Here is a 21,792-nt window from a genome sequence, read left to right as displayed (position 1 = left end):
ACCCAGAGAGCGAAAGGGGTTACTGCCAGGGGGCAGCACCCCAGTGGAACGGGGCACCAGGTCCTGGTAGGGACACGGGGGCCAAGAGGCAGCGGGATACCGGCCTGCAGAGGGCGCACCAAGGCTGGGAGAGCTAATTCCCTGAGATGACCAGCAGGAGGCGCTGCAGGGGTGAGTCCCACATTGCTACAGGTATGAAAAAAATACCTCCCTGAATGACAAAAGTTGTAATGATGAAAAGCACAGGTGTGGCCAGCACTTCGTCGGCAGGCGCTGCACTCCCACGACAAAGCTACCGCCCCTCGTTGGAGATGGCTTTATTTTGTCACGGGGAGAGTGCTTGCCCCCCACCCTCAAATTGCTACTAACTTCAATGGAATCTGGGGAGACACAACAGANGGGCCGTACCCAGCGGGGGGCAGGGAAGGGACGCTGGCCGGGCTCAGGGCCGTACCAGGGCAGAAGGCAGCCGAGGGGCACTCCTTGTGCTGGAGCTGGGTGCCGGTGTCCCCGTGACGTTCCTGCGCCCCAGGACACTCGGCCCCCCCGTGCTGAGGCGTGGGGCAGGCGCAGGCACGGTACCGCGTCACCACCTCGCTGCCGCAGGTCCGGGAGCAGGGGGTCCATGGGGACCAGTCACACCAGCCTCCGGCCACTGGGGAGAGGGGTGCAGAGCAAGGGGTGCTCAGGGGCTCTCTCGCAGCAGCCTATGTCCCCTTCTATCCACCCCCACCTTCTCCTCTCAGCACCCCCACCTCCTCGCCCCCCTTCTCCCCTGGCTGCCCCCCGCTTTACTCCTCTCGCCGCCCCCGACCTTCTCCTCTGCCCCCCCCGGGAGGTGAACAAGGGGAAGAGAGCCACAGGAGGGGCCATGTCCCCTCCAAACCTGCCACCCAATCAGTGTGCAGCCTGGGACCCCCCCCTCCCCACCCAGGGCCCCCCATTCCATATCTAGACCCCACCCCACTCCCATCGCCACCCCCAGGGCACCCCTTCTCCATCCCACCCGTAGGCCCCTCTGCACCTCCCATCACACCCCTGGGGGCACCATTACCCCATGGGTCCCTCTCCATCCCCCAGCGACCCTCAGTCCCGCCCCATGCCAGGGCTGCCAGTGGCCGGCTGGGTACTCACCAGGGCAGGGCAGACTGGTGCACAGCAACGCTCCCTTGGTGCAGGTGCTGGGGAGGGAGCAGAGCGGCAGTGAGACCGCGGCATGGCGGGGGGGGGGGCCGTCAAGGGCTGGGACGGAGTCAGGGGGGACCTCCAGCATGCCCACCTCCACCAGGAGACAGTCCCTGGGCATCCCCCCCTCTGCATCTCCTGCCCCATAGCCTCCCCCCGTTCCTGGTTTCACTGCCCCTCTAGGACCCCCACCCCTCTGCCCCGACCCCATGCACTGGGCATGACAGGACCAGCGGGCGGCTCTTGACAGCAGTTGCCCCCCCATAACACCCCTCGCCCGCCCGTCTCGCTCACCAGTTGTTGCAGCCGTCCTGGTGGGCCACGGTCTCCCCCGGCAGGTACCTCTCCTGGGTGAGCAGGTCCAGGCAGGTGCAGTCCTGCCTCTCCACGCAGGCCGAGCCGTTGGCGTTCAGCACCCTGCCGCTGGTGCAGTAGCAGCCGGGTTCGCAGCTCCACAGGCAGTGCTGGGAGCAGAGAGAGCGTCACGGTGGGGGGGGGAGGAGGAGATCCCTGGGCGGGGGGGCTATGGAGTCCCGTGGTCATTGCCTGGCAGGGAGGGGGACGAGGACACACACAGGCTGGATTCCCAGCAGGTGGCAATACCCCCATCACTGCCCAGTGCACCTCTCAGCCTCGCCCGCCGTGGGACAGGGCCCTGAGGGGAGAGCAGGGGGAATGAAGGGAGCACAGTGCCCCCAGGGGAAAGAGGCACCCCGGGCCCTGGCAAAGGGGAGCAGCCCGGCCTGGCAGGGGAGAGGAGCCAGGCCTGGAGCACGGGCGCTGCAGGGACAGAATCCAGGGCCGGGGTGGGGCGGCCCCGTCACTCCCAGGGCCACCGGGCATTCATTCCCTTACCGAGATGTCGTCGCAGGAACGGGGGCAGGAGGGGCCGCAGCGGCTGTACATGGAGCCCTGCACGGCCGCACAGTCCAGAGCTGGGGAGACGGGGAGAGGCCAGGGGTGAGGATGTGGCATACGGAGCCTGGCACGGTCCAGCGGGCAGCACCTCGGCCCGGGCACCCCCCGCAGCACAGCCCTAGGTCAGCAGTGACACACCGGGGGGCACCAGCCGCATCCCGCTCCCCGCAGCCCGGCTCCGCCAAGCTCCTGCCCCCCGCAGCCCAGCACCCCCGCCGAGCCCCTACCCAGCTCCCCACAGCCCAGCGCCCCCACCGAGCCCCCGCCCCGCTCCCCACAGCACCATGCTAGGGCACTGTGGAGAGCGCCCCCTACTGAGGCACCCCCGTTTGCTGAAGCCCCAGGGGGCTGCGGCGCTTGTACACAGCTTCCCCTGCTGTCTCATCCCTTGGCCATGGGAGGGGGCCGGGGGTTTCCCCCACAGGGATAGTGCCCTCCCCATGGCAGGCTCCGGCGGGGCTGCCTGCTCCAGGATCCCCACCCCCCGTACCTGGGCACTGCCCCGGGTGGCAGGCCTCCACCTGGGCGGGGGGCCCCTCGCAGTAGTCGCCGTGGCCCAGCGGGGCGGGGCTGTCGCAGGCTCGGGCCCGGCTCCGCAGCCCTTCGCCGCAGCTCTTGGTGCACTCGGTCCAGGAGCTCCACGCGCTCCAGCCGCCGCTCCCTAGGGCAGAGCCGTGGGGGTCAGGCCCCCGCCCTCCCCTGGCACTAGGCCTGGCTGGGGGCACCCTGTGTGTCTGGGGAAAGGCTCATTCCTCACCCAGCCTCCGTCCCCCGGCCAGGGTCCCTCCAGCATTGGGCACGTGTCACCAGCCCCCACCCCACCCCAGGAGGCAGCTGGCGATCTGCAGCCACTTGCAGCCCCCCAGGGCCATTCCCAGCCCCTCCTCCCAGGCTGGTGGCAGCAGAGACAGAGACCCTGGGGTTGCTCCTGGCACCGGGACGCCCCCACGGGATCAGCTGGAGCAGGGGGGGTGGCGCTCTCCCGGGCGGGCAAGGGCACACTCACTGGAGCGGGGCGGGGGGGGGGGCGCTCCGGGGGCAGGCGAGGGCACACTCACTGGAGTGTGGTGGGGGGCGGGCGGGGGCACACCGGGGCGGGGAGGGGTGCGTTCTCCCGGAGCGGGTGGGGGGACACTCACTAGAGTGGGGTGGGGCTCTCCCAGGGCTGGGGGGGCACACTCACTGGAGCGCGGTGGGGGGCGGGTGGGGGCGCACTCACTGGAGCGGGGGGGGGGGTCTCCCGGAGCGGGTGGGGGGATACTCACTGGAGTGGGGGGGCTCTCCCGGGATGGGCGGGGCACACTCACTGGGGTAGGGGGGGCTCTCCTGGGGCTGGGGGCACACTCACTGGGGTCGGGTGTGGGGCACACTCACTGGAGCAGGGCTGGACGTGGCAGGGCTGCTCCTCGCGCTCCGGCCCCAGGCAGGGCAGTCCGGTCCCCGACGGAGGGGGGGCCGTGCAGAACCGGTACCGGGTCTGGAGCCCCAGCCCGCAGGAGGCTGAACACTCGCTCCAGGGTGTCCAGTCCGACCAGCCGCCGCTCACTGCCCGGGAGGAAATGGGGTGACCGTCAGAGGCTGCCCCACGCCCCGAGAGCGTGCCAAGCCAACCGGGCCCCGGAGACTGGCAGCCCCCCATCGCTGCCCCTCCCCGTGGGGCAAAGCCCTGGCCTGAAGCCTGGGACACGCAGCCCCCAGAGGGGCGGCCTTGGTCTGCCGGCCATGGGGAGCAGCACTGGGAATGGGGCCAGCCCCTCGGTGTCTCATGCCGTTATGGGCTCCAGCCACCCACCGCTGCATGATGTGGAGGGGCTGGGGGCTCCAGGTGAGACGCCAACAGGCATATGCCACCCCTCCCCACTGTCACCGGGACTGTCAGGGTCTCCATCCAGCAGCCCACCGGCAGGCCAGGGGCTCAGCGGGGCTCGTGGAGGAACGGGGCCAGGGGCGTGCTGGTGTCACCCAGGAGGATGGCTCAGGCTGTGGGCTGGACGCTGGGCTGGGACCTCACGGGGTAGGTCCAGTTCCCGCCTCTTTGCCTGGTTTCCCTGGCCAGGGGCCAGGTCAGCGGCCAGCGCTGCGCTCCCCAGCCCTAGCGCCAGCTCTCACCGTCCCCACAGGCCACCCGGGAGCAGTTGGAGATCCGGCCGGCCTCACAGGAGCTGGGCAGGGGAGAGAGCAACCGGTTAGAGCCGCAGCACCGAGGAACCGACCCGGGGAGGGGGAGCTTTGGAGAAGGGCACTGACCAGTTCTCACAGCCCTTGGGCACCACATCTCCCGGGGCGTAGAGCACTCCGCCCTCGGCACAGGGGCACTCCGACTCCGCCACGCACCGGTTATTCTGGAAGCAGAGGGCACAGCACAGAGCACGCTCAGCCAGAAACAAGGGACACGCGGCTGGATGAAATGACGGGACGCTGGGCGCACAGCTAGCTGAAAGATCGCACTGAGAGCAGGTAGCAATGGCTCGGGGGCACACAGGGAGTCAGTCCTGGGACCGGGACCAGTCAATATTCTCGTTAGTGACTTGGCTAAGGGAGAGGAGAGAATGCTAGTACAAGGTCCGGATGACGCCTGGCTGGGAGGGGTGACACGGGCTTAGAATTCAAAGTGATCTCGACAAATTGGAGAATTGGTGTGAGATCAACAAACTGAAATTAAATAAAGACAAGTGCAAATTACTGCACTTAGGAAAGAAAAATGACATGACCAGATGGGGACTAACCGGCTGGGCGGCCGCGCTGCTGGAGAGGGGCTGGGGGCTAGAGCGGCTCACACGCTGAACAGAGTCACCAGTGTGACGCAGGCGTGCACCGGGCCAATCTCACTCAGGGGGTGTGAACAGGAGTGGGATGTGTGACACGGGAGGTCCTGGGTCCCATTCCAGACACCTCACGTCAGGGAAGATGTGGCCAAATTGCAGAGTTGAGAGGAGAGGACGAAACGCATTGAAGGTTTAGCAAACCTGGTGGGTGAGGGGCGGGTGAAGTCTTGAGAAGAGAAGCCTGGGGGGGAAGCTGATGAGAGCCTGCCGGGGGGGGGGGAGAGGGGGGGTTTACAAAGAGGACGGGGTCCCCTGCCCGCTGGAGGCAGGACAAGCAGCAATGCGTTAATGTGCAGAAGGGGAGTTCGGCGCGACGCTGGCGCATCGTTCTAGCTCTCAGGGGAGCTCGGCTCTGGACCAGGCACCAAGGGAGGAGGTGGGATCCCCGTCACTGGAGGTGGACAGGCTGGACAAACCCCTGTCAGGGCTGGGCTAGGGTTACTCGGTCCTGCCCCAGCGCACGGGGCTGGCCGCGGTGACCGCTCGAGGTCCCTTCCAGGCAGGGGCAGACACAGGGGGCAAGCAGGGGCACAGGCCCCCCAATAATCGTCAGGCACAGACCTCCTCCAGCCCCAGGGCCGCGGGGAGGAGAGCGAGCTCCTGCCGGAGCCGGGGCGGCGGGACGGAGGAGGAGTCCATGGCCTGTCCAGGCTCCCCCAGCTCTGTGCTGGGCCAGGTGCCCGCAGCTGGGCAGGCCTGGGGAGGTGGCGCTGGGGTGCGGGGGGCTCTCGCTCACTCACCAGCAGGACGGTGCCGGGGGGGCAGTAACAGCCAGCGTGGCAGGGCCTGTCAGCAGGGGGCTCCGTGCCCAGCTCCGCACAGGAGGCCGGTGCATCAGCACATTCCTGCCACAGCTTCCCCTCCGGGCAGACGCCGGGCACCTCGCCTGGGGACAGGGAGACAGTGGGACGCATGGGTAGAGCAGCACAGCGGGGAGCCCACCGGGCCCTGGCACCCGGGTCCGCGCTGCCTGAGGGGAGAGCGTCCCCTACTGCCCCCCTGCAGCAGCTGGTCCCTTGGTGCCCCCCACCGACTCCCTCTATCAGCCAGGTCCCTTGGTCCCCCCTTCAGCTGGTTTCCTTGAGACACCCCACCCCAGCCTCCCAGCCCTGCAGCAGCTGGTCCCCGTGGGAGGTCTCCCACCCCAGAACTAACCAGAGCCGCCCCGCCCGCTTCCAGCCTGTCATCCTGTGCTGCGCTGGGTCATAAACTCTGTGGCCGGAAGGGGCTGTTATGAGCATCTAGTCGGACCCAGAGAGCACTGTGACGAAGTGGGAATTTTCTGTAATATTTTATATTAAGCCCACGTGTGCCTCAGTTTCCCCTATACTGTGCCCGGCTGCCTGGCAGGAGAAAAGGATGAAGTTTGCTCTCAGGACAGGCTAAGAGGTGGGGGCAGGGGGGTCACTGAGCAGGGAAGACCCAGCTCCAGAGCCAAGGGCTGGGAGGTGCGGGGATAAGGAGCTCGGAGCTCTCTCACTTGGGCGCTGAGCAAGAAAGGAGTTGGCGAGGGCCAGAGCCTGGCCATGGGGTCACAGCAGCTGGGCTGGCCGGACGGGCTCTGCTGTAACTGACCCCCCCCCCCCGGGCTAGCTCAGGGCCCCCCAGGCCGTGTGACAGGCGACTGACAAACCCGGCAGCTGGGCCTACGCTGGGTGAGGGTCGCTGCAGGTCCTGGCTGGGCGCGTCGGTCCCTGCAGAGCGAACGAGGCTCCCCCAGAGCCCGGCTCTGTGGGACTCACTGGCAGAGCTCGAGGGGGGTGCAGGAGTCGGTGACAAACCCAGGCCAGAGACCTTCCCCAAACAATTCCCAGGGCAGAGCTTCTACCCACCACCAAGAGCCCAGGCAGGGAGCAGGAGCAAGGGGTCACTCAGGCTCCGGCCTAGCTCCCGGGTGATCTGGTGCGGGCGTGAGCAGGGGCAGAGCAACGTTTGCAAGTGAGGCAGGCCCAGCGAGACCCCAATGGATTCCTCTGTCAATACAGCAGGGAGCTGCACGCTGGAGAGAGTCCCGTTAACCAGAGCAGCCGAGGACACGGACCCGCTCTGTGGGCAGCAGTGGGACCTTGGCTCGGGGCACAGCTGCCGTTCAAGAAGTGACGTGATCTCAGGTGGCAAAGGACAGGGATGGGGAATAACAGAGACTATTCTAATCCCTGCCTCGTCTGCCCCTGGGCCGCCCCGGGCACCCCGTCCCAGACACCAGGGCCCAGCAAAGGCGACGGGAAAAACTCCACAAGGAGAGATTGGAGCGACTGGGGAGGGGATGGAGCAGAGGAACCGGGAGAAAAATCTATACAATGAAGAGTGAAAAGGTGGGGGAGGTAGGAGCTCTTACTGCACCAGCTTCTGTCGGGGAGAGTTTCCCAGCCACACACAGCTCTGCGTGGGGCTCGAACGCTTGTCTCTCACCAGCAGAAGCTGGCCCAGTAAAAGCTATTATCTGCCCCACCTTGTCTCTCTCAGATCCTGGGACCCACACGGCTACCCTAACACTGCATATAAAATAACAACTCAGCTCGGGAGGGCTGCCCGGGGGCGTCTGTTTCCGCGATGCCTAGCGCAGGAATCAGGGACGTCCCATTACATTAAATTCAGAACTGGTCAGAGGAAATGCTTTTTTCTGCAACACAGGATTAGCCTGTGGAACTCACTGCCGCATGAAAGCCCCGAGGCCAAGTGCTTAGCCAGATTCGGGAGGGGCCGGCCATTTCCATGGATAACAAACCCAGTCAGGGTTGTTGCAGTGATAAACGCTTTGGGGAAGGGAAATGAAACCTGATGCTTCAGGGCTGCAGCCAAACTCTGTCACAGACTGGGCTGCGATTATCCCAGCCGCTATCCGGCCCCTGGCAGGGCCGGGGGGCCTCAGGCTGACCCAGTCTGCCCGGCCCTATGCTCCCCAGGCGCTCTGGCTGCAGCTCTGAGCGGGGAGGTCAGCACGGCCCCAGAGGACGCGGGCCCGGGGCTGGACAGCTCTCCTTAGCTCAGGCTGCGGCCCAGACGGACAGTGTCTCACCGGCGCAGGGCTGGAGGTTACAGGTGGTGAACTCGATCCGGTGCAGGACGGTGCTGCCCCGTGTGCGGTTCTGGTAGCCGCCCCCGCAGGGCACCGAGCACTCCGACCAGGGACCCCATTCGGCCCCGGAGCCTGCTGGAGAGAGGGGGCAGCTCAGGCACACGCACCCCAGAGACCCCCTGGGATGAAGTGGGACTGTTCTTAATGTTTCCTCTGAATACTGTGTGGGTGCCTCAGTTTCCCCTATGCATTTCTTAAGTCTCTAGGTGGTGAGATAAAGGCCAGTGTGCATAAATCACTGACACTCTGTCTCCTGGCAACTAATGGCCGCCGCGCCCCCCCCCCCCCCCCCCAAGGTGCCAGCTGAAGGTGTGGGAGAACAAAGGAATCAGGAGACCTCCTGGCCCGGGAAAGGAAAAAGCTCAGAGGAGGAGGGGCTGGAGAGAGTCAGTTTGGAGCTGGCTGGGGATGGGGAGTGAGGGCAGACAGGGGTGTCTGGCTCTCTGCCCCCCAGAATGGACCCGGCCGAGGGGTCCTGTTCTCTGTACCTACAAGCTCTGTTTTAGACCATGTTCCTGTCATCTAATAAACCTCTGTTTTCCCGGCTGGCTGAGAGTCACGTCTGACTGCGGAGTGGGGCTGCAGGACCGTCTGGCTGCCCCAGGACCCCGCCTGGGCGGACTCGCTGTGGGAAGCTCACTCCGGGGCGCTGCCCTTGCTTTGGATGCAGCCCCTGGGCACCCCCAGGCCCAGGCCCCCAGAGCAGGGCGGTGCCCAGACAGTTGCAGAGGAGCACCCCAGCCCCCTGCCCCGGGGAAGTCCCTTCGGGCCGCGGGCGGGGCTGGGAGCTGCTGGCCGACTCACCCCTGCAGGGCTGCAGGCTGCAGAACTCGACCTCCACGCCGGGGCCCTGGCAGTCGCGCCCCCCGAAAGCGGCGGGCGGGTCGGAGCCAGAGCGGTAGCGCCGCCGGGTGCCCACGTTGCAGCTGCGGCTGCAGGAGCTCCACTCAGTCCAGCCACCCCAGCCACAGTGCACTGGGGAGACGGTAGGGTTAGACCCCCTGGGCACCGCGCCCCCTGCCCACGCAAAGCCCTGGGGACCCCATCCCTACGCTTATCCCGGGCTGGTGGGGACCGTTCTGCCCCCAGCCCACCCCCCAGGGTCCCTAGCATCCGTCAGTCTCGGCCGTGCCCATCCGGGAGGCAGGTCTGTGAGGGGCCCTGTCTGCTGGGGACCCACCCTTCTTTCCCCGGGACTGTGCAGGGCCGCCCCACTCAGCCCCTGACCTGCCCGGGCCCTGGTGCTCGCAGACCCAGCGTGGGCAGGGCCTGGCGGGGGCGGCATTACCTGGGCAGGGCTCCATGCTGCACACCATCTCCCCGGCCACGCAGGTGCTGCAAGTGAGACAGGGAGAGGCTCAGCGTGACACCCCGCGGAGACCCTCCCCAGACCCAGCCGCAGCAGGCCCTGGGGCGTCCCAGCAGGTTGGCTGCGGGAGGGACCCCGGAGCGGGCGCAGGGCTCGTGCCCGGTGTGGGGAGTGGCTGCCCGAGGAGCAGGGCCTGGCCGCCCGGACGCCGGCGCCGTACCAGTTGTTGCAGGGGTCGTGGGGGACGGTGTCGCCCGGCTGGTAGAGCGCCCCCTGGTGATAGCACAGGCACTGGCTCCGCGGCACGCAGCTGTCGTTCTGCAGGAAGAGGCCGTCGGGGCAGTAGCAGCCCGGGTAGCAGCGGGTGGCGCACTCCACGCCGGCACCCTGGTCCAGGCAGAGCCGCGGGCAGGCGCCCCCTCCTCGCCGGCACTCCTCGGCCGTCTGGTAGATCATGGGCGCGGGGCACAGTGCTGTGAGGGGAGAGGGGTGAGACAGAGCCGTGGCGGGGCCCCAGGGCTCTCGCTACGGGGCAGCAGGTGGAGGGCCCTGGCAGGCAGCTGAGAGACCCACAAGTAACAGCCCCATTGGGGTCAGCCCCCCCATCACCATCCTGTCCCGCGGCAGGGCTCTCGCACCCTGTCTCTCGGCAGGGCCCCGCGCCCGGCCCCCCGGGGTGACCCCCCCCATCCCCCGGCAGGGCCCCGCCCCCGGCCCCCAGGGGTGACCCCCCCCGTCCCTCGGCAGGGCCTTGCACCTGGCCCCCTGGGGTGACCCCCCCCATCCCTCGGCAGGGCCTTGCACCTGGACCCCTGGGGTGACCCCCCCCATACCTCGGCAGGGCCCCACGCCCAGCCCCCCGGGGTGACCCCTGCCCGTACCTCGGCAGGGCCCTGCGCCCGGCCCCTCGGGGTGGCCCCCCCATACCTCGGCAGGGCCCCGCGCCCGGCCGCTCGGGGTGAGCCCCCCCCGTACCTCGGCAGGGCCCCGCGCCCGGCCCCTCGGGGTGGCCCCCCCATACCTCGGCAGGGCCCCGCGCCCGGCCGCTCGGGGTGAGCCCCCCCGTACCTCGGCAGGGCTGGCTGTTGCAGTCCCGGGTCTGGACGAGGGGCCCCGTGCACTCGGGGCCCCCGTAGGCCGGGTTGGAGCAGGTGCGGCTGCGGGTCTGGACGCCGGAGTCGCAGGTAGCGGAGCATCGGGACCAGGCCGTCCAGGGGGTCCAGACGCCTCCCACTGCCAGGGGACAGCAGAGGGCATGGCCTGACGAGCTCAGCAGGCCAGGAGCCGGGTATGAGGGGTCCCCTCGGCACCACGCTGCTCCCCCAGGGCAGGGGGGAGCCCCAAAAGGGGCTCTGCCAAACCCACTGGGAATCTCCCAGCTGCCACTCCAAGCCCTGCCCTGGCACCTGCTGCCCCAGCCCTGCCAGGGGCCTCGTGGGAGTCAGCCTGGATGTCACCCCCAACTGGGGAACCCCGGCCATCCTTGGGGGGTGCCTCCCCCACTGACGCAACCCTCCCTCCTCGGGGCCTAGAACCCCGCCCATGGATCCCCGTCCTTCCTCGCGGGCTGCCCCCACCAAAGGAACCCCTCTGTCCTTGCAGTCTGGAACCTGCCCCCGTTGACCTCCCTNAACCCCACCCATGGATTCCCGTCCCTCCTCGCAGGCTGCACCCACCAAAGTAACCCCTCCGTCCTTGCGGTCTGGAACCCGCCCCGTTGAGCTCCCTCTGTCCTCGGGGTCTAGAACCCTGCCCCCATGGACCCCACTCCCTCCTCAGAGCCTAAAACCCCACCCGTGGAAGCCCACCCTCCTCAGAGCCTAGAACCCCACCCATGGAACCCCCACCCTCCTCGAGGACTGCCCCCACAAGCCCCCTTAGACACTGCGCTGGCCCTTTGTCTCCCGCCCGGCCATCCCCCCAGCTGGGCTCTCACCGGGGCAGGGTGGCGTGTCACACTGCTCCTCCTCCACGGGCGCCCCCTGGCATCGCCCAGCGCCCTCCCCGGTGTCGTTGCAGTGACGGAACCGCTTCCTCACCCCGACACGGTCCACGTCGTAGAAGCAGGTCTTGGAGCAGGGGGACCAGGGCGTCCAGTCGCTCCAGGGGCCGGCGGGCTCTGGGGATCACGGGGCGGGGGGGGGGGGGAAACGGACGGACAGGGCTGATCAGTGCTGCCCGGCTGTGACATCGGGGGCTATGGACAAACCCCAGGGACGGGCCCCGGGCTCAGGCCCTGGTGCCCAAGGACAGGGCGGGGGGGCCAGGCAGGGCGTGTTCTGTCCCCAGCTGGCAGCACAATGGGAGGATTGGGGCCAGTTGTCATCTAACGCCAGCTGGCAGAGTTGCCAGGACGCCTGGGTTCCATGCTGTCACATTATTGACTTGAACTGGAACCATATAGAACACGGTTGCAACCAAGGTCCTGTAGTGGCACCAAATCTTATGTAAAGGGGGCCAGATAAGGTGTCTAAGACCAGGTTACGGAAGCTCTGAACAAAGGACTGAATGACCCATCCCAGCTGGGGATGTTCCAGAGACTTGATTTGAACCAAGTATCAGGGGGTAGCCGTGTTAGTCTGTATCTACAAAAACAACAAGGAGTCTGGTGGCACCTTAAAGACTAACAGATTTATTTGGGCATAAGCTTTCGTGAGTAAAAACCTCACTTCTTCGGATGCACTCCTTGTTGTTTTTGATTTGAACCTGCAGTTTATTCTATCGCTGCTGCAAGCCTGAACCAAGAACTTTGCTATTACTGTATGTAATTGATGCCATTTAACCATGTCACGGAGTGTGGGGGAGTCAGGGCCCTGCACCCCTCTTCCTGGGATTCCCCGGGACTCTCAGCCAGCCAGTAAAATGGAAGGTTTATTGGAGAACAGGAACACAGTCTACAGCAGAGCTTGTAGGTACAACCAGGACCCCTCAGTCAAGTCCTTCTGGGGGGTTCAGGGAGCTTAGACCCCAGCTTGGGGTTCCCTACGTTGCACCACCCAGCCCAAACTGGAAACTAAAAACCAAAACCCTCCAGCAGCCTTCTCCCCCCTCCCCTCTGCCCTCCTCTCCTTTGTTCAGTCTCCGGGGCAGAAGGTGTCACTTCTCCCACCCCCATCCTGGCTCAGGTTACAGCTCAGGTATCTCCCTGCAAGAGCAGTCCCCCATCCCCAATGTAACTCCCCTGCTCCATCACAAACCAATTCTAACTCTCATCTCTATCTTTTTCCTTTTATGAATAAACCTTTAGATTTTAGATTCTAAAGGATTGGCCACAGCGTGATTTGCGGGTAAGATCTGATTTGTATATTGACCTGGGTCTGGGGCTTGGTCCTTTGGGATCGGGAGAAGCTTTTTTCTTTTACTGGGGTATTGGTTTTCATAACCATTTGTCCCCATAACGAGTGGCACTGGTGGTAATACTGGGAAACTGGAGTGTCTAAGGGAATTGCTTATAAGACTTGCGGTTAGCCAGTGGGTCCTCTTAGTCTGGCTGGTTTGGTTTGCCTTAGAGGTGGAGAAACCCCAGCCTTGGGCTGTAACTGCCCTGTTTGAGCAATTTGTCCTGGACTGACACTCTCAGTTGGGTCCCGTCAGAACCGCATTGTCACACACGCCCATGATGCTCTGCACGCCCCCAGAAGGAGTGCTGCCCTACTGCTGGAGCGAGGGTCCCTGTCCCCTCCCCACAGGCTGCCCCGGGGCCGGGCAGGGTGTACGTACCGGAGACACAGGCCGTGTGGCACTCGCGGACTTGCTGCGCATCCCCCTCGCACGGGGCTCCGCCGTTGGCAGGTGCCGGGTTGGTGGGGGATCTGGAGGGGGAGGTAGTTAGGGAGAGTGATGGGCAGGGGGCAGCACAGCCGGGCGCTGCCCTACGGGCCACGACTGCCCGGTGCCAGGGCGCTGCAGCCTACGGTCCCCCGGCAACGCCACAGCGACGGGGAACCCTGATTCTCCTCCCACAGGATCCCGCTTCCCGGCAGCGGGGAGACCGAGCTGGCGTCTCGAGGAACCCCCGCAGGAATCGCTGCCCCCGTGCCAGGGAGGGGAAGCACAGGCCGTGCCCCCAGCCAGGCCACGGGGCCAGCAAGAGAATTCGAGCGACACGGACGGGGCAGCCTGGAGGTGACCGAGGGGTCACCGCTGAGATTGAAATCCCCACTGAAAGCCGGCACACCCCAGAGCACAGCACCCCCTAGCGCTGCACTGGGGTCAGCAGTGACTGAGGGGAGAGCGCCCCCTACTGAGCCCCCTCCCGCACAGCACCCCTTACTGAGCCCTGCCCCGCCCCACAGCCCAGCGCCCCCCACCGAGCCCCCGTCCCTCTCCCCGCAGCCCAGGGCTCCCCCCTGCCGAGCCCCCGCCCCGCTCTGCTTGTGAGAGGAGACCACCCCTGTCGAGCCCCTCCAGTATGGCACCCCAGCCCAGCACTGAGGCCAGCAGTCCCTGCGTGTGCCCTATGGAGCCCCTACTCCAGCCCTGCGGCATCTGGTTTTCTTGGGGGTCTCCCATCCTAGCCCAGCACAGCTTGCGAGACCCAGGGTGTCACAGGCCACCGTGCAGGACCTGAGAGGCCGGCCCAGGCGTGGGCACTCGGCCCTGCCGTGCGAGGGTCCCGGGGTGATGCCCACCCGGCGGGGTCCCTGCGCTCCCCCCTCCGCACCTGAATCTCTCCCGCATGCCGACTCCGCAGCTGCGGTCGCAGGGTGTCCACGGGGACCAGGCCGACCAGCCGCAGTTAACGGGGCAGGCCAGGTCATCACACGTCACCACCCCGTCCAGGCACACGCTGGGGAGAGGAGACGCAGGGTCAGGGGGCCTGGGCCCAGGGCTCCCAGCCGCTTGTGCAGTGCACTCGGGGGGGCCGCAGGGCCATCGGCCGGCCGGGGCTGCAGTGAGGCCTAGCAGTGACCCGCACTCCAGCAGCCCTGGGCACAGAGGCTGCCCCCGGCACTCGGCAGGGCTGGCCCCCCTGCCAGAGCCCAGGGGACAGAGCCAGCGAGCACCACAGAGCCATGGGGCTGCAGCGCTACGGGGCAGGGCAGTCAGGGAGCACCCAGGGGTGTGTCTGCACTCGCTCCCAGCCACCGGTTGGTGTGTAACACGCTGGGGGCCAGAGGGCTGCTGTGGGTACACTGGCAAGGGGAGGGCGCGTGCAGAGCAAGCCGAGGGTGAGGAGCCCAGGTCCCGTCAGGGCGGGCAGAGCGTGCGGCAGGCCGAGGGCAGGGAGCAGGGGAGTGGGCACAGGCGAGCAGCACGTGGATGCAGCAGCGCACGTGGGCAAGCGGGGGGCAGCGCGGGCAGGGCCAATGCCCGCAAGGGGCCGTCCGGGGGCCCCAGGGCCCAGCCCCCGGCACTCACCACTGGCTGCAGTTGTCATGCAGGAACATCTCCCCGGGCAGGCGCCGCTCCTGGCTGAAGTCACAGTGGCACTGGCTGACGTTCACGCAGCCGCCCTCCTGCAGGTAGAGCCCCGGGGGGCACCGGCAGCCTGCCAATGCCAGCCGGACGCCGTGAGGCCAGGGGGCCCGGGCTGGGGCCTGGTGGCTCCTCGGCGCCCAGGGATCGCGTCACCCAGCAGGGAGCCAGAGTCACCCGCCAGGAGAGAAGCCCCAGGACTCCCGTGGGCTGGCGCAGAGCCTGGGCCCTGCTGCCAGCAGCTCTGTGGAGCGGCACCAGTGCACCGAGGGCACCCGAAGCCATCGCCCCCCAGGCCTGGGGCAGACTCAAGCCCGGCCGGCTGAGAGGCCGGGGTGGATGGGGAGGGGGCCAGGCCGGGTGACAGCCAGGAGTGTGAAGGGCAGTGCCATTGGCCAGGGCCCCTGGGCTGTTGCTGATGCCCCGCCGCCCCCCAGCGCCGCCCCCCAGCGCCACTCACCCTCCACACAATGGCTCTGGCAGCTCCTCTCAGCGTTCAGCTCCCGGCACGACTGGGGGCACGGTGCCACCAGGCCCCTCTCGCAGTCCTCAGCCTGCACGTGCACCATCTCGGGGCCGCAGTCTGCAGGGGCGCACGGCACTCAGGCAGGAGGCCCCCCTCCCCCCACCCCTCCCAGAGCCCCCCATTCACACTCACACCCTCTCCCTGCATTCCCCACGCATACCCATGGGCCCTAGTCTCTCCCGACCCCCCCCAGCCCCTCCCCGCCTTTGCCCCCCGGCCCTGCACCCCCTTACCGCGGGCGTCCCCGCAGGGCTGCAGGTTGCAGGGCTCTGTCTGCACGGCGTCGCCGGGGCAGGGCTGGCCCCCGTTCTTGGGCGGGGGGTCGGCGCAGCTCCGTGTGCGGCTCCGCACTCCGCCGCGGCACTCGGCATCGCAGTCCGACCACTCGCCCCAGGGGGCCCAGGCGCCGTTCACTGGCCCAGAGAAGGGGCAGGGACGGGGTCAGCACAGAGCTGGGCAGCCCTGGCCTGCTCTCAGCCCCACTGGGCCGGCCCCACGCCGGATTCCCCACCCCCTGCCCTCCGGCTCTCTGGCCGGCCTTGCTACAGGCGAGGCCCAGCGCCCTGCCACCGGCCACCAGCGATGCTCGCAGGGCTGAGGGCAGCTCCCCACGGGACAGTCCCACACAGTGAGGGGCACTGGAGGGGTTCCACCTTGCCCCGACGCCTCCAACAGCAGCCAGGCCAAGTGCAGGGGCCGGGAAGGGCGGCTGGCTGGGTCCAGCAGGGCAGGCGTGGGGCCCACACCCTGGCAGACCTTGGCCTGGCCCCGAGCTGCAGGGCTGGGCCGTGGGGCCCAGCAGATGGGGGCTGTGCTGTGTTCTGAGGAGGGGGCTGAGCCTCCATCCCCAGCTGCAAGGGACTGTGCAGAGGGACGGGCAGGTGGGGTGGGGGTCTGCTCCCCAGGGGGCGCAGCAGATGGGACTGGGATCTCTGCTCCCCAGGGGGCGTGGTGAGGGTCTCTGCTCAGCAAGTGGGACGAGGATCTCTGCTCCCCAGGGAGGCAGGTTGGGGGGGGGTGTCTCTGCTCCCTGGGGGGCGCGGCAGGCAGGACAGGGGTCTCTGCTCCCCAGGGAGGCAGGTTGGGGGGGTCTCTGCTCCCCAGGGGACGCGGTGGGCGGGACGGGGGTCTGTGCTCCCCAGGGAGGCAGGTTGGGGGGGATCTCTGCTCCCCAGGGGGCGCGGCGGGCAGGACGGGGGTCTCTGCTCCCCAGGGAGGCAGTTGGGGGGTCTCACCTGGGCAGGCCCGGAGGAAGCAGGAGCGGCTGTCGAATTCGTTGCGTTCGCACTGGCCCCCGGGCAGGGCGTTCCGGAGCAGGTCCCGCCGGCGGAAGGTCACGCCCAGCCCGCACGACCGGCTGCACTCGCTCCAGCCACTCCAGGGAGACAGGATGCAGTCCACTGGCGGGGCAGGAGACAGGCCTTAGAGACAGGGGTGCCAAGGGCTCCGGCCAACCCCCCGCGTCCCGAGACATTCCCCAGCCGGACCCCAGCCTAGCCGTGTCTAGCCCGGGGCCCCATCCGGGAGCCATGCAGGCTGTGGCTCGCGGCTCTGACCTCAGGGCCGCCAGGGCTCCCATGGGCAGGATCTGCCGGGGAATGAGGGAATCGGAGCCTGGCCCCTGGCGCCGGCTGGAGATGGAGCCAGTGGGAGGGCAGGGGCCTGGCTCCCTGCTCCGAGGTTCAGGCAGCTCCCCGAGCGTCGCTGGGAGGTGCCAGGGGGACGTGCCCAGGGCCAAGCGCCCGCAGCAGGAGCCCAGCACGTACCACAGCTGCTCTCGTCGGAGCCGTCCTGGCAGTCCGGGTGCAGGTCGCAGCGCTTCTCCGGGGCCAGGCACTCCCCGCTGCCGCAGGAGAACTGCTTGGCGGAGCAGGCGCTGGGCCGCCCGGTCGGGGAGACCAGGGTGGCGGTGGGGACGGCCGAGGCGGTGGGGCCTCCTGCAGAGACAGGCGGCGGCAGGAGAGAAGTGAGGGGAGCGTCTGGCCTGGCCCCGCAGCTGCCACCCACCAGGGCTAACCCAGTGCCCCCAGCCCGCAGGCACTGAGCCCCATTCGCTCAGCGAGGAGCCGCCCGCCTCCAGCCCCCGGGAGCCCAGCCTGGCAGCTCCTGGGCCAGCCGCCAGCGTTTGGCCCACGTGTGACCCGCTGGGCTGGTCCTGGTCTATCTCCTGCCCACATCAGGAGTGGCCACTAGCCCCACACTGTCAGTTCACAAAGGGGGCTCGAGGCTGAACCCCACAGGCCCCGGGAGTGGGACTGACAGCCCCACGTACTCCATAGAGGCCCCCAAGCAGCCACTAGGGCCCTGGAGAAGGGCTGCTCAGCTCCCCACAGATCCATCTGCAGCCCCCCATGGCCAGCAGCCATGGGCTCGGGGAAGGGGTAACCTGCCCTCTGTGCCCAGCCCGGCCCCAGCCCTGGGGGTGGCGGAGTTGGAATTTTCTGTAACGTTTTGTATGAACATGGTGGGTGCCTCAGTTTCCCCAGGTGGTGGGAAAGGGCTGGTGGCTCTTCCCAGAGGCCCAGGGACGCAGATATGGCTCCCACCTGGGGGCCAGGTCAATGGAGGGTTCCTGAAGACAATGGCAAAGCCAATCACCGGGACATTTGGTACCTAGCAACTAACGACCCTGGATTCCCCTCCCCCACCCCCACCCCCAGCTGGGGAACAAAGAGCAGAGGAGCCTGGAGGGCCAGGCCTGGGAACACAAACAAAAGGAGGGGGTGGGGGGGGACAGGGCAGGAGCCAGGGTCTGGCACACTGAGGGGCCTCCCAGAGACCGTTCCAAAGCTGGGGCCCTAGCCCCCCTCCTGTGGGTCTGTGACGGGGGCAAGGGTGCTGGGAGGATCAAATGCAGGGCGTCCAGCTCCAGTGCGGGGTGGCTGCGCGGGGACCCCCCAGGCTGCAGTCCCAGGCAGGGCGGGGCCCCTCTGGCTGAGCCGTGGGTCTGGCCCCATCCCTCTCCCCACTCACCGCAGTGCCACTCGTCTGACCCGTCCAGGCAGTCCTCCTGCCCGTCGCACACGAAGGCGGCCTCCACGCAGCCCAACACCTCGCAGGCAAACTGGCCCTGAGTGCAGAGGAGTCGGGGGAAGGGCAGCCCTGCCGGAAGAACACACGGGCTGGGGGGCTGGCACTGAACCCCCTGAGGGGTGCCCAGCGCAGAGCTTTCCTGCCCCCAGCAGCCCCTCACACGTGGCTCTGCCCCACCGCTGGGGGGCTGGATCCCGGCAGGTCTAGACCTGCTCCCCTGGAGGGCACAGGCTGTCTGCAGAGGCACGGAGCCAGGCAGGGTCCAGGGAATTCGGAGCAGCAGGAGGTGCCCAGGCCGGGGCACGTGGGTAACGCCTGCCTTACAGAGCCCAGGAGCTGTAATGTTGGGCAGGGTTTCCCCACGGGGGTCAGCAACTCCACTCCCTGCAATGGCTGGGGGTCTCCTTGGGGGTCAGCCCACGCCCACCCCGGCTCAGCTGGCAAGCTCCAGCAAGCTCCCAGCCCTGGCCCTGCCCTCCCCCCAGCACCGGCACCAAACAGCTGCCCCCTGCTTACCAGCCAGAGTGGTGGCCAGCCCGGGCCTGCCGGGCTGGGAGGGGCCGGTGTGCAGCCCAGGCAGCCCCGTGGGGCCAGGGCCAGGACCTGCAGCCGACACAGTCACAGCCGCCATGCCCGGCAGCGTGGGGCCCAGCAGGCGTGGGGTCCCCGGAGACGTTGTCCCTGCCCAGAAGAGCCCAGGAGTCCCTGGGGACCAGGAGGTGGGTGTCTCCCCCGGGCGCCCAGGCTCTGGGCTTGCCACGCCAGGAGCACCGGAGCGCCTGGATTCCTCCGCGAGGCCGGGCGTCCCAGGGCCCCACCAAGGCCGAGCTGTGCTCAGGTGGGGCACCTCAGGGCCAGCTGCTCCAGGGCTGCGCGTGTCCCCAGCAGGCCCTGTCGGCCCCAGCGTCGGGGCGCCCGGCTCCTTCCCTGGGTGAGCCAGAGAGAGAAAATGCATCAGTGACAGGCCAGGACAGTCACCCTGACTTTGCCCAGCCCCGCCTGTCTCCTCCCAGCCCCGCCTGCATTTGTCCAGCCTCCCCCCAGTCCCGCCTGTGTGGTGTTATGAATGTAATAGACCGCTCACATCATCTTAATCAAACGTTTATAATCTCACTGAAAGGTGACAGGGCCAGAAAGAGTTAATTAACTCACAAGTTATGTAAATGAACAGAGCTGTGAAATGCAGCCGGCATTGTTAGAGGTAGAAGGGGAGATGTTTGCTCAGGGCTTGTGATGTCAGCAAACAAGTCTTGTCTATTGCTATAGCTTTGATTCAAAGCTCAAAAAAGGAATATTAACATTTAGGAAGATACTTGAGGGAAATTGTATTATTGTCTCTATGTCTCTTTGAAGGTTGTGGTAACCTGGATCTGAACTGTTTAATGGATAAATTACCCTGTGCTAATTGCCCGGCTGCTTGGGAGACAGAAGATTAAGCTTATTCTCTCAGGCCAAGAGGCTGCTGGAAGATGTATAAACCCTGGGACAGTATCCTGTTTTATCTCAGATCTGCTTTGGGTTTCAAGAGGGGGAAACCCTGAGCCACAAGGATTGAGATCCCCAGTCATTGACTGGAGTCACCCTGAATATGGACATTGGACTATAACCTCTGGACTATTTCTAAAAGGACTTTTGGCAACTACAAGCTCATCTCTGCTATGTATCTGAACCTCAAGAATTGAATTCAAGTCTGTCTGTATATTGATCTTTTAACCAACACTCTCGCTTTTCTTTTTAATAAATTTTAGTTTAGTTAATAAGAATTGACTATAGGGTGTATTTTGGGTCAGATCTAAGATATAATTGAACCTGGGTACATGGCTGACCCTTTGGGGTTGGAAGCCCCGACCCTGGGCATCCGTGACACCGCCCCCTGGGGCAGCAGGGCGCAGGGCTGGTTTGGGGACTGTGGGGCTGCTGGCAGGATGGGACAGGCCTGTCTGTCTCCAGGGACTAGGACACTCCTGCTCTCTAATGGGGACCAGCGCCTGGTGCCACGTCTCTGCCCTGCTCCCGGCCCAGCCTCACCTGCTGCCGTGGTGCCCTCTGGCTGGCCCGTGGGTTTGGCCTCACTGCTCTCATTGACTGTGCTGGGGATCCGGGATCCTGGGACCGGAGTCGCCGTGGGGAGCGGAGGCTGCTCGGAGGTGGGGCTGGTCCCCAGAGGAGCAGCACCTGGGGGAGAAGAAGGAACTGATCAGTGGTAGGGCCATGGTGCTCGCTGAGCTGCTCCTGGTCCCCCCCTCCTGTCCCCTAGATCTCCTGTCCTGCTCCCTAAGTCTCCCCATCCTGACCCCCGACCTAGCAGAGCCCCGCTCGCCCAGGAAGGCCCTGCAGCCAGCCCTGCCATCACAGAGAGCTGCGGGGGCTTCACACAGCGCCCCGAGGGGCCCCCCCACCAGCAGCAGGCCCTGGTCCCGGTGACCCCGACCTCAGGCAGACCCGTGCACTTCGGGCGCCCCGGGGCAGAGGCTGGACTCGGGGCAGAGACCAGAGAGCTCAGCGGGGAAGGCTCCGGGCCCCACCTGTCATGCCCAGGGCCTGGCCGTGTGGGAGAGGCGCCCGCAGTTGGCCATGCTGGGAGATGGGGGCTGGGGAGATGGAAAGGGCTCAGAGAAGGCTCCATAGGGCAGGGGTGGGGGGACAAGTACCTGCTGGTCTCTAGGGTGCATCCCGGCCCCACAGTGTCACGGGCCTCCCCGCTCCCTGTCCCGGGCCCGCAGGGTCACAGCCCCCCCCCCCCCCCCGCTCCCTGTCCCGGCCCCGCAGGGTCACAGCCCCCCCCCCCAATCTCGGCGGGAGCAGCACTCACTCCAGGGGCAGCCCAGCGCCTCCATGCGCAGGTGGATGCTCCGGTGATACTCCACAGGCAGCAGCCGCAGGTAGCGAGCCAGGATCAGGGGGCGAAGCTCCCGCTGCACCGGCGTGTGGCTGTCGAAGTTGCCCTGCAGTACCTGGCCGAGGGACGCGGAGGGAGCGGTCAGCCCGGGGCCGGAGCGCGGGCAGGGGAGAGGCTCTGTCCCCACGGCCAGCTGGCGTGGGAGGGGAGGGGGCAGGCTCGGAGGATGACCGAGGGGGGGGTCTGGTTCTGGGCTGCACTCAGATCTCAGGCTTCAGCCGAGGGCCATGCTGGTGACTTGCCAGGCCCCTGAGGGTGGCACCTCTGGGGCATGAAACAGCAGCCCCCGGAGACTACGGGTCCCAGCATGCAGTGCTCCATCGTGACAGGCGCAGCCTGGCTGGAGAGACCCTAAATGCCGCCCCGAAGGGCCCCTGGGCCTGGGCACTGACTGGGCAGGGCACGCGCGGTACCCAGTGAGCATGGCACGCTGGGAACTGGAGATGAGGGCACACTGCAGAGCTCGTGGGCTGCATCAGGGCACCCGTGCCACACACATGGCCCAGCGGCCTGGGGTGGGGGGAGCGGGCAGGGCCTGGGGGGCACGGGCAGATGCCTGGGGTGGGGGGGTGGGCAGGGCCCCGGGGGGGCACGGGCAGA

General features: G+C 67.0%; 1 protein-coding gene across 1 annotated transcript in view; it reads right to left on the bottom strand.

Annotated features, from left to right (window-relative positions):
* Nucleotides 1-454: 454 nt before the first annotated feature.
* Nucleotides 455-21,792, bottom strand: part of LOC117875558 (SCO-spondin-like) — a gene marked incomplete at its 3' end in the record, with an annotated part of 79,927 nt that continues 58,589 nt past the window's right edge. The window contains 26 exon segments of the mRNA XM_034766936.1: nucleotides 455-655; nucleotides 1,135-1,181; nucleotides 1,480-1,649; nucleotides 2,041-2,120; nucleotides 3,478-3,648; nucleotides 4,213-4,265; nucleotides 4,351-4,445; nucleotides 5,669-5,814; nucleotides 7,948-8,082; nucleotides 8,812-8,982; nucleotides 9,296-9,342; nucleotides 9,537-9,789; nucleotides 10,385-10,549; nucleotides 11,253-11,435; nucleotides 13,037-13,128; nucleotides 13,980-14,105; nucleotides 14,678-14,807; nucleotides 15,195-15,317; nucleotides 15,494-15,673; nucleotides 16,496-16,660; nucleotides 17,027-17,197; nucleotides 18,234-18,362; nucleotides 18,810-19,220; nucleotides 20,322-20,468; nucleotides 21,106-21,247; nucleotides 21,606-21,702. Coding sequence (XP_034622827.1) covers nucleotides 455-655; nucleotides 1,135-1,181; nucleotides 1,480-1,649; nucleotides 2,041-2,120; nucleotides 3,478-3,648; nucleotides 4,213-4,265; nucleotides 4,351-4,445; nucleotides 5,669-5,814; nucleotides 7,948-8,082; nucleotides 8,812-8,982; nucleotides 9,296-9,342; nucleotides 9,537-9,789; nucleotides 10,385-10,549; nucleotides 11,253-11,435; nucleotides 13,037-13,128; nucleotides 13,980-14,105; nucleotides 14,678-14,807; nucleotides 15,195-15,317; nucleotides 15,494-15,673; nucleotides 16,496-16,660; nucleotides 17,027-17,197; nucleotides 18,234-18,362; nucleotides 18,810-19,220; nucleotides 20,322-20,468; nucleotides 21,106-21,247; nucleotides 21,606-21,702 — 3,830 coding nt within the window.

This window comes from Trachemys scripta, chromosome 3 (assembly GCF_013100865.1).
Source record: "Trachemys scripta elegans isolate TJP31775 chromosome 3, CAS_Tse_1.0, whole genome shotgun sequence".
NCBI lineage: Eukaryota > Metazoa > Chordata > Testudines > Emydidae > Trachemys > Trachemys scripta.
Note: the sequence above shows the minus strand (reverse complement) of the source record. Positions and strands in the feature narration are given on the sequence as shown.